General features: G+C 35.9%; 1 protein-coding gene across 19 annotated transcripts in view; it reads right to left on the bottom strand.

Moving 5' to 3' along the window:
* Positions 1-12,423, bottom strand: part of PPFIA2 (PTPRF interacting protein alpha 2) — a 475,555-nt gene that overhangs the window by 145,535 nt on the left and 317,597 nt on the right. For all 19 annotated transcript variants that reach the window (XM_019455214.2, XM_019455220.2, XM_019455223.2 and 16 more), the window contains one exon: positions 2,799-2,915. In XM_019455214.2, the coding sequence (XP_019310759.1) occupies positions 2,799-2,915 (117 nt within the window). The remainder of the gene's footprint in view (positions 1-2,798; positions 2,916-12,423) is intronic.

The following is a 12,423-nucleotide window of genomic DNA, read 5'->3' as shown; positions in this document are numbered from 1 at the left end:
GTCGTTAGATTTATCATGGTGATCATTTTGTAAGGTATATAAATATCAAATCACTGTGTTATACACCTGAAATCAATACAATATTGTATATCAATTATATTTCAATAAAAAAGAAAAAACCTCAAAATACTTTCTTGAATCATCTCAGGAGTAATATGAATTGAAACAAATTACTTATTTTTAAATTAGAAACACACACACACATACACACACACACACACACACACACACATATATATATACATATATATATGCATGATATATATTTTAGGTTTACATTGGAAGAGGATAGGAGCATGATATTTTATTTTATTTATTTATTTTTTTTATTTATTTATTTATTTTTTTTAATTTATTTTTGGGACAGAGAGAGACAGAGCATGAACGGGGGAGGGGCAGAGAGAGAGGGAGACACAGAATCGGAAACAGGCTCCAGGCTCCGAGCCATCAGCCCAGAGCCTGACGCGGGGCTCGAACTCACGGACCGCGAGATCGTGACCTGGCTGAAGTCAGACGCTTAACCGACTGCGCCACCCAGGCGCCCCAGGAGCATGATATTTTAAACAATACTAGTATATCATCATTTCAAAGCATTTGGAAATCACTCTTCCTGCAATCACGGGAAATTGAAAAAAAGAATACTAATAATTATAATGTTTAAAAATCTTTAGTTACATCCGTAAGGAAGAGTGAGTAAGTTAGCAATGGCACAGAATTTCCCTTCTAAAGTGGCTGAAATGCCTTCTCCAAGAACTGGAAGGCAAGTCAGAGACAAGTACTTTATTTACATCACCAACTACTCAGAATCCTCCATATATGCACCTTATCTGTAGAATCCAAGAGAGACACACATTTATTATACAGGGGTTCCTTGGTGGCTCTATTATACAGTTGATTGAGCATCCAATTCTTGATTTCAGCTCAAGTCATGATCTTGCGGTTTCATGGGTTCAAACCCCATGTCGGGCTTGGGAGGAGCCTGCTTGGGATTCTCTCTCTCTTTGTCCCTCTCCAGCTCACACTTTTTCTGTCTCTCTCAAAATAAATAAATAAACTTTCAAACAACTATTATACATAGGTCCTCATCCTAATCTTGTAACCAGTTTCTGAAAGTTAATCTGACATGAACTGTCTTACGTTCTATTATGTCTGGATATTTAGGGGTTGTATGTTTAAAAAAACAGCATTTGAAAAAAATATGTGTGTGAGTACTCGCCCCTCCCCCAAAAGTACTAGAAGAATGTTTTATATATCAAATGGTTGGTTAGAGAATAGACAAAATCTCAGGTTCTTTATGCCTTTCAAAAACATATTTCTTTAATTATAGTCTGGATTAGTATAAATACAACACTGTTAAAAACACAATATTTTGTAGATTCCTATGAAAAGACTGCATGACCACAAAGTCCATTTTTATACCCAAACAAGTATACTTTAGAATTCTCTGGGAAAAGGTATAGTACTGTATAACTGATGACATAATTAAAATGAGACAGTAATAGAAAATTACATTAGTTTCCCAAACTGAGTTTTGTGTGCAAACATTTTATTCTAAAGAGCTCAGTGGTTTGTTTACTGAATTAATGTCAGCTCATTTATCTGAAGGGAAGAGAAATAATTTTATTCAAATTTGAAATACAGCTCATGAAATCTAGCTTTCAGGTTTTAGTTTATTTTTAAAACTCAACTTGAGATTTCTATAAAATACATGGATAAAGGCTAAAATAGTGAAGCCTTAAATTAAAAGCTATTTGCTTCTCAGCCACCAGAATTGATGGCAGTCTCAGGAAATTAGTCTGGATTACTTGGCTTCCTTTGCTTTTACACTTGAAGGAGGAGACATAAGAAGCCCCTCCATTTGTTTCAACCGGTAACGAAGCAAGTGTTCAATTTATTTTCTGGTAAGAAGTCTGGTGCTGTTGTTTTGTGGTCCAGTCACTTGTTTCTTAATCTCTGTTTTAAAACCCCTCAACATTCACAATGACACCAATTTAGCTACTTAATTCATGTAGTCTTGATGATTAAAGAGCTTAACCATCTGAAGATATAACTTGTAAAGGCAAATATTTAGCAGACTGTCTATTGTCATTGGATATGCAAATGCCTATATAATCTTATCTGATCCCTACCTACCAGCAACTGACCTTCTTCCTTTTGTGCTGGAAAAGATGGCTGAGCCCACAAAAGGTCCAAAGAGACTGCTAGGTTTTCTTAGCCTGGGTCTAAGTCCCACCAAAAGGAAAATCATTCCCTTCTAAACAACAGTAAAAGTCCCAAGACTTCAGATTCTTTTATATAACTTTTCTTTAACAGGAGTACTATTAGGACCTTCTTAAATACACAGAAAATACTAAATCAAATAGGAGATTACCAAAAAATTTTTGCTGTGATAAGCCACAGATTAGTCACCAACCATACATAATACCACTTGTAAATCAAAATTATTGTTATTGTACTTTAAAAAGTCTTAGATGTATATTATTGATATATCTAACTATACAAATATATTTATTTAATTATATATGTTCAATTTGATGCATAATTTAATTATATTTCAGAGGATCAAGTTAACAGCAAGTAATAAGAAATTCAAATCTATGCATATCTATGCATACACACACATATATTATTTTTAAGCAAATCAAATTAAAAGCAATAAGTGAGAAGAAAAATCATGGACTTATGACCAACAAAACAAAAAATAATAAAGAACGCTTATCACATGGATTTCATATTTCTGTCAAAAGATATATAGCAAGTGAACATTTCCATATAGGGCCAGGTCATATGAGTCATACCTTTTCATGGACTTTCTGACCAGGTTCCATCCCTTCAAGGTGTTCTGATTCTGTGGACCCCTCACTTGATGCCATTTTTCTTTGTATATGAACATTTTGTTCACGCAAGGCAACGATCTGCAAAATAAAAGCACTATGCCTTAAAAATCTAAAATATAGTATAAAGTATAGAAAAACTGAATTTATCCAAATGTGGTTTAGAGCTAATGAATATAAACAAATAATCAGAAAATAAACATTAGATTTTACTCATATTATTACTTAAAAATCTTTTTAAGATTTAAATTAGCATTTTGAATATTTATCGTACTTACAGGAATATGAAATTTATTGGAGAAAATATTTTCTAGTTGCAAATGTATCTATCTAGTTGGAAATGTGTCTAAATCAATGCCATGATCTGTGTGTTATTCATTCAAAAAGTACTTTTAAAATTAATCTATGAAATGTGATAAAATTCATACTGAATTTTTAAAGTATAAAAGAAAGATAAAGGAAAACATGCAGGCTGAAGGCTAGATATGAGCACATTCTTTTACCCTAAGAGGTAGCACATCTGTAATTTTAAAATAAACAAATATATAAACTGGACATAATTTTGTGGCACCATCATGAATACTTAGAATTAAATTGGTCTCATTATCATTATTTTAATGGCGATTATCTTAGCACTGCTAGTTCAAATATAGTTAGTTTGCAAAATAATTCTCAGAAGGCAAAATTCTTGAAAATTTTCAGCTTAATATTCAGACATATCTTTTAAACTACAAAAGATTCTCAGTTCTGGTTTAAGTAATCATAGTAATAAACAGGAAAAAAATAGCATTCTAGCATTTTAAATGATGTTTTAAAATAAAGTTGCTATTTATATATATTTTAAGGTATTTTATGTTGTTACCATAACTTACTTATGTCATGGCAAATTTTATTATATTATCAACTCAGATATGGAACTAGTGCTTCTTGGGGAAATCAATGCCCATAGTATTTAATGCACAATAAATAGTCAATTACATACAATTTATGTTTAAATTATGAGACCAATAATACGTCACACAGATCAGTAATTAGCAAGTAAACATAAAACATCAAGAGGTTGGGTTTTTTGCCATGATCACTGCCACTGCTTCAATGCCCAGATGCACAATGATGTGTTTGTGAGATCGGGTATCTTGGGTATGACCTGCAGCATTTGAGCACACAACATATCTTTTTGTAAGGGCATATCACAAATAATGAAGAACAACTCTGTAAATGCTCTTCTTGGAGAAGTGCAATCACCAAACAATTGGTTCCCTTGCTCCCATTCTTGCCTATCTACAATCATCCACAAAAGGGCCAGATGCATCTTTTAAACTTAAGTTACATTGTGTCCCTCCTTGCTTTCTAAAGAACCTCAACGTTTTCCCAACTTAAACTTCTTAACAAAGTCAATGATATCGTATATAATCCCTTCAGTCACAATGGCCTCATTTCTGTCTCTCAGATACACTGGGCTCTTTTTCACCCAGAATTTAGGAACTTAATCTTCATGCCTGAAACATTCTTCCCCAACTCAGACCACAGTTGACACAATCCCAGATTTCAAAATTCAACTGAAATATCATTCCCTCAGAGAAAATGTGCTTTGCCATTAATTACTTGTTACGATGTCCCTGTTTATTTTTGTGTGTATTTCATTGATTAAAATCTACTATTTCTTAATTTAATCACTTTGCTTATTTATTTAGCAAGCAGAAGTCCTAATATCTCAAGGGAAAATAATTTTCAAAGGAATACCTTATTGAAAACAACATTTTCATATGAAGTAACACATCATATTATTATGTGCAAGGTTTATTTCATTCAATAAAAATGTGTTGATTTAAATAATGAATGGATAGGGATAAACAAAGAATGTAAACCTAATTCATTCAGAAATAACAAAAGATAAAGATTTAGAGTGTGTGGAAACCTACAGAGACATTTCTCTGATGTTAGTTAACATAGAAATGAATTACATCAAAGGAACACATATAAAATAGTCCCTGGGTATATCATTTTTATATTACATTCTTAACATCTTGTCTCTTGAATACAAGAATATTATATTACCACCGATACATAATGGAATTTTATTCTGAATTTTTAAAAATTCAAACATTGTACACGAACATTCCACTAACATAACATCCATGACTTAAATATGTTGTGGGATGCCTGCGTGGCTCTGTCAGTGAATCATCTGACTTCAGCTCAGGTCATGAGCTCACAGTTCATGAGTTCAAGCCCTGCACCAGGATCTATGCTGACAGCTCAGAGCCTGGAGCCTGCTTCAGATTCTGTGTCTCTTTCTCTTTCTGTCCCTCCCCTGCTTGCACTCTGTCTCTCTCTGTCTGTCTGTCTATCTCTCTCACTCCCTCTCAAAAATAAAAGATTAAAAAAATTAAAAAAAAAAAACCAAGTATGTTGACAAAGGTAATAATACATTTAAAAATGTTCTGCATTTTCTTCCATTAGTTACTTAGAAGTGAAGAGAGACCTTTTTAAAAAACATTCAAACCAAATTTAACCCTGTTTACCCAGGAATTTCTATTTGTTTAGTAATTCAGATAAATTTTAAATATGTCCTAGTGCCTAAAATAAAGTAGGTGCTATACAAAGGTTTACTGAATGACTCAGTGAATTAATGCCTTTAATAATAATAAAAAAAGTCAAAATACCAAATTCATATTGAAAACACTCTTTGCAAATACAATTGTGCAGCCATGTTAAAAATATGACAAACTAAGTGTTTTGCAAAGTATACCCATGACAGTTCCAAGAAAGACATCAATTTCAACCACTAACATGCAAACTGCACACTTCTGTTGCTTTAATCAAGACCCCAAATCATGTTTTTGAAACAGAAGAATAGATGTAGAATACTCTGTATTCTTTATCACTGTTAAATGATTTTATTCGGTTCTATTTTTGCCCAATAACAAATTATCCTGAGTATTTATGAAAGCAAAGCTTCAGCATCTGATTTAATTGTAGGTGCTAATAATGTTGATTTCTTTCTTTCACACTGGAAAAAGTGAGAGGTTTTCTCCTGTGAATGCAACTTTGGGGGGTGGCCCCCTCTTTAATGTGCTCAAGGGGCAGAGATGGTCACCTAGAAATTACAAGGGTTCCAACACAGGCCTCTGTAGGAAATTCTCCCAGCTGGCTTGAGAAACAAAGGCAGAAGATGGCTTAAGACCTAGCTTGCAAGCACAAGCATAATGAAAAGAAGCTGATGGCTCCCAAACATTCTCTGGCCTCTCAACTGACAGAAAACGCTGTAACAGGGAGGGGGCAGTGACTGGTCTAGGATACCAAAGTAGACCTGGATCCCTCATTGCTAAACAGCATGACCTACTACAACTGGAATGGCATGGCAGGCAGGAGGAATAACTTCTGGGTAGTCTCTGGGGCTTACCCCGTGTTACATTACTGCAGGAAAGTACTGGAAACTCAGCACGGGCCAAGGACTGTGCTAAAAACTATTTTAATCTGCAAATAGTTTTCATGATCCACACTTAAGTGATTAAACTGGGATAAGCAGAGTATGATGAGAACTAAGTAGGAATCAAATTAAAGTTAACTTCTTGTCTACTCTGTCACATGGTCTCAGATGGCTTTGCATTTGGACTCTCTTAAGTCAGGGTTAATTAATTAGTAGTGGGTGAGGATGGGGAGAAAGCTTTTCCTTTCCAAGTACTGTTACCTTCCAACCCTGGAATCCTTTGTATATCATTAAGGTACGGACCCCTCCCTGGAGAGATTCACATACATCTTCAGGGTATCAATCCATTGAAGGCCAATGGAATTCTGGTTAAGAGGAACTGTCCACAATAATTTTAACTTAGCAACCATGGTTTGTCAACTGTTCATTGACATTTGTTTTTAAATGCCCAGCATCACTTTGATATTCCTTTTGTTAACAGCATCCTACATTTTCACTGGGGAATTATCCTTCCCTATTCTAATCCTAGAAAGACTATCAATTAGGGGGCCAGAGCTCAGGGCAAATCATGAGTACATGATCCAAGCCAGGGCAATCAGAATATTGCTTCAGATGTTTCTGGCAGAGATATGGGGGCAGGGAAGATTCTTTTTCTACTATGGGAGATAAGCTGACAGGATACAATCAGGATGGCTGTTTACCATCAGTTCTGCCTTATGGAGAAAAGCAAATGAAAAAGACAGAGCCCTAATGAATCACTTCTGTTCCTAATTCTAGCCATTCTCAAATCATCTCTATCCTTGGCATTTCATTAATATGAGCTCCAAATTTCTCTTTTTTGCTCAAACTTGCTTTTCTGTCACTTACAACTAAAAGTGTCTTTGCAAGTGTAACAGGGGACGTGGAAGGCAACAAAGAGCATGGAATGTCTAAGTGGAGATTTTGAAGAGTGGCTAAGAATTTACCAGGGAGACAATGGGAGAAAACTGTCCATTTTGTCCATGTCCAAAACTGTCCATGTGGATAGAACACAAGCTGTTTGTGTTCCCAGTATTATAGGTTGTTCAGTATTCCTGTGGAAAACATTATGTGGATAAAGATAAAAGAATGACAGCAAACTAAAAAAAAAAAAATTAAAGTACCTCAACAAACACTCTGCTATCTCTGTGCTTCTTGCTGTATGGCCTATTGTTATTCTTTTAAATGTTTATTTTAAGAGAGAGAGTGACAGAGAGAGACAGTGTGCGTGTGCGCGCATGAGCGGGGGAGGGGCAGAGTGAGAGAGGCACATAATCTGAAGCAGGCTCCAAGCTGTCAGCACAGAGCTGGACATGGGGCTCAAACTCACATACGGCGAGATCATGACCTGAGCTGAAGTCAGACGCTTCACTGACTGAGCCACCCAGGCGCCCCGGTATTATTATTGCTTCACCTTGACCCTTATTTGCATTTCCAGATTGCTCATCTAGCTTCTGAGAGACTGACCCATTGTTTCTGGGCATTCCCAAACTATGGTATTTCCAAGCCAATCTTCCAAGTTTTGTTCTTGCCTTTGCCTCTGTCAGCTGCTTTTGGCTCTTCTCAATCTCTGACAAGCTCTGACCCCATAGAGTGGACTACTGGTGTCCTGTGTTCTCATGTGGAAAATACCCCAGCTCTCCATTCCTTTTTTTCTACCAGGCTATCTCTGGGATCCCACTATGTCTTCCCACAGACCCATTCTTATCCCCTTTCCTTTGAACAATTGTTTTCCTTAATGGCCTGGAGGAATTTATTCATTTTAATTAGGAATTAGGTAATTTCTACAAAGAGACCTGAAGATAAGAGGGAAGAATCAATGTGGATATCTGGGACAAGAACTTTGTAGTCAGAGGGTGTGGGAAATGTAAATCATTATTAAAAACAAAAGCTTGAGACTTATGCAAAGTTTCAGTGAGTTCTTCAAATGATGTAAATGTCCTCTTTAAAAGAAAGTTAAAACAGAAGTAAAAGTTGAGAACTTGGATACTTAAGGTGTCAGAAAATACACAGAAACATGGATTCTTGGGAGAAATGTGATTTGGGAGAAAATAACAGTCTATTTAATATTTCTGTATTCTCAAACTTGGGGATTTCTCTAGTGTTTAAAATGTCTTAATCCATTTTTTCAACAAACTTTCATTGATTGCTGTTCTAAGTATCGATGCCACGGGGGGGAAAATGCAGATAAAAGTCCTTCTCTCCAGGAGATTACATTCTAACAAAGGAAGGGAAAAAAAGAAAGAAGCAGTGAGAAAACAACAAAAGTCCTTCATTGAGCTCTTAACAATGTACAAAAATTGTGCTAAGCACATTATATAAATTTGCTTCTTTGCATCAACTTTTCATCTATACCATCCTTTCTTTCCAAGTTTGAGATTTCTTGAAAGTAGAAACAAGTAATTGGTAACAAATAGTGTATTTGGGAGACAATTTCCAGAAGCATAGCATTCATTAAAATTTTTTTTTTTTTTTAACGTTTATTTATTTTTGAGACAGAGAGAGACAGAGCATGAACAGGGGAGGGGCAGAGAGAGAGGGAAACACAGAATCTGAAACAGGCTCCAGGCTCTGAGCTGTCAGCACAGAGCCCGATGTGGGGCTCGAACTCACGGACCGTGAGATCATGACCTGAGCCGAAGTCGGACGCTTAACCGACCGAGCCACCCAGGCGCCCCTAAATATTTTTTTAAAAACCAGGTTGAGTCTTGGTCCTTCTAGATATTACTGGTTGTATGACTTTGTATAAGGTACTTAACCTCAAGTTCATGTTCCTCTGCTGAAAAATGAGGGACAATAATACCTACCTTTTAGTAAAGTACTTAGTCAAATATGATGTATACTAATCATTCATTATGTAGTGACGATAATGGAAACTCCACTCACCACTTCAACTTCATCTTCTTATTCATACTTTATGCTCTAGTTCATTGAAGACTTGTGGTCACATACAAAATGCCATCTTGACTGCAAGTTTTTATATTCAAGTGAGTTGCCCTTTGTGAGATAACAGAAAATATATACACATGTCTCTGCCCCCAGTTTCTGGCACAGAGCTCCTAAAACCCTTGCAAATTCCTAAGTGAGAAGAACACTTGGAGCATCTTTTGATCTAATCATGGGACTTTGGATGGGCTCCTAGATGGGGACTGGTCACCAGAAGGTGAAGCCATGATTAGAAACTTGGAATTTTTAACTCTACCCCCAATTATCCAGAGAGGGGAGAGGGCCTGGAAATGGAGTTAATGACTGATCATGCCTATGTGAAGAAGCTTCCATAAAAATCCCGAGTATGGGGCTCAGGGAGCTTCCAGGTTAGTAAACACATCCATGTGCTGGAGGGGTGACACACTCCCACTCCACAGGGACTGAAACTCCCGGGCTGGGGACCCTCCGAGGCCTTGCCTTACGTACCTCTTCATCTGGCTGTTCATCTGTATCCTTTAATAATGGTAAATGCAACTGTTTTCCTGAGTTCTTTGAGCTGCACCAGCAAATTAATAGAACCCAAAGAGGGGGTTATGGGAATCTCTGATTATAGCCAATCAGTCAGGAACACAGGTGACAACTTTACTCATAACTGGCATCTGAAATAGGGAGGGAATAGTCATGTGGGACTGAGCCTTTAACTTGTGACACCATTTTCAGGGAGTGTCAGAATTAAGCTAAATTGTAGAACACATAGATGGGGTTTCAGTGAATGCTTGGTGGAAGAACACTCCCTACCACATCCATGCATGCATACATCTGATGTTAGAAGTGTTGTGAGTGTGGTAGTCATGTGAGAGCAAAGGAGAAACACACGAGGTGGATTGGGGTTTTCCCCTACACATGCTTCTTCCTTCTCGACTGCTTCTGAGTCACCTTTTAGGTCTTCACTTACATGTCACCCACTCTGGGACAGGTTCTGGAACCATCCTCCTGCCAGGGATTTAAGTCATGTAATTCTTTAGCATTGTCCAATAACTCATGTCATACAAATTATTATTCTTTATCACAATTAGCTGTTGGTTTTCTGACTGCCCCTTTTGACACCGAGTGCCTTGAGACCAGAAACTACATCTGATTATTTATTCCCAGCTCTTAGGACACTGATGGACAAGTAGGAGACACTCTAGAAATACTACAGGTTGTTGAATGAAAGTAGATGATATGACTGGAAAAGACCTATAGAGAGTTGGAAAAATTGGATGGAAAATTTCTTGAAAATTTATGCATGAAGAAGAAAATTAGTCATCTGTGTGGAAGGCTATGTGAACCTAAAATCTCCCCAATGTTCACACCACATGATTCAAGGTTAGAAAGGAGTCATGAGAATGGAAGAACTCACTGAGAAAAAAAATAGGAAGAAAAGAATGAGAAGTGGTGGCATAGCCTTGTGGGATATTCACAGCTCTAGTATTAGGCGGACAGGATGGAAGGCATAGGCTATAAAGGAGGATGGGAATGGGATCATGGGAGGGCAGCTTCATGAAAGTCAACCAGACTTTCTGTCTCATTGTGTCTTAAAATATTTACAAGTATACTGCAGCCTAAGTAATACTATTCAGGTGTACTGAAGTACATGCTATGTTTACATGTTTTAGATTTACAACAGATCGACATTAGATGGAAAAATGGAATTCCAAGGGTATCTAGAAATTCATTTCTGCCAAAAGAATTCTTAAAATAAAAAAGAAAAGCAACGTAAATTAAATTAAATTTTCACTTGGTTTTACTCTTCTTCATTTTTTGAAAATATTAGTGTATAGGACATTCCATGAAGTTATATAAGGAAGGAAGAGAAATAAGAAAAAGAAATTTAGAAATTAAATTTCTAATTAAGAACTGCTAGCAATAATAATACTTGTATATGCTGAATATCTATTACATGCCACATACATGAAAAATAATTGACATGCATTATTTCTTTTCATCCTCCCAATAGTCTTATAAAATGGGTATTATTATTTTCATTTTACAAATGAGGAAACTAGCACAGAGGGAATAAATAATATACTTGAAATTGTACAGAAAAAGATGTGACACAGACAGTTTTCCAATCCAGGTTTGATAGCTTCAAAACTTGTTCAAGCATTATGCTATAATGACTTTTGAAAATTACTGAAGTGAGTCACTGCATACACAATCCAAACACTTATCTAGGTCAGGACTACAGTTCTATGGTCTGATAGCAAGGGAATTTACCTGTCCTGATTTGGCAAAACAATTTAGATACAGTTAGAAAATATCTTCAATTACTCCTAGGAATAAAAATCATGCTGCTTACATTTTTATTTATAACTCTTATGTGGCTCAAGCCTTTCAATTTACTTTGAAAATTGCCCAACTGCTTTTTAAAATAAATCATGTCTATGCCTCATGCTAATTCTCCAAGGATCTTCATTCTGATATTTGTGAATTCATACTTGCCTTTACCTACTTAACAACAACTTCCAGACAGTGCCCATGTCTAATTAACAAAGATTCTTTTCATCTATTTTTACCCCAAACTCAATTAACAATTCCAAGAGTGAGACTTACAGAAGTCTCACTACACTAACACATAATTTGCTTCTACACATACACTTATTCTAATTTAGCTGAACTCCATGCTTAGATTCCACTGACGTTGCAACATGAAAAAGCAAAAAAAAAAAAAAAAAAAATGGCAACTAGTAGAACACTAGAGATTTACAATTTACACTTAAGCAACTCTCTAGTCGCAATAGTTTGGATTTGTGTTTTTATATGGGTTTGTGTTAATTGGGAAACTATAAAGATTTAGATATTTATTCAAACAAGCCAATAGCTATTTCACTTTCTAGCTTTGGCTCTTGGCCACTGATCTGTAAGCACCACTGAAGCATATTAAAACCAGAGTAAAACACCTTCATGTAGTCTAATGCATTTTGGTCAGCTCACATGTAATATTCATTTTCACTATTTTTCAGTGAGCATGGATAACCTGAAAACTTGTGAAACTGAGCAGATTCGATGAATGATCAAATTGTTTTGAGATAAGAATCAGACGTTTGCACTGTGAGATTCTGCCTTTTTCAGGTTCAGAAAATATTTAAACAATGGTTTAATAAATGAATCCATATATCCTAGTGAAAAATCAAATAGCTTGGAGGTAAAAAAAGATTCACTTTGTGG

The sequence above is a fragment of the Panthera pardus genome, unplaced genomic scaffold, assembly GCF_024362965.1.
Source record: "Panthera pardus isolate Hobbes unplaced genomic scaffold, ASM2436296v1 HiC_scaffold_6, whole genome shotgun sequence".
NCBI classification, from domain to species: Eukaryota; Metazoa; Chordata; class Mammalia; order Carnivora; family Felidae; genus Panthera; species Panthera pardus.
This window is presented reverse-complemented; position numbering and strand designations above follow the sequence as displayed.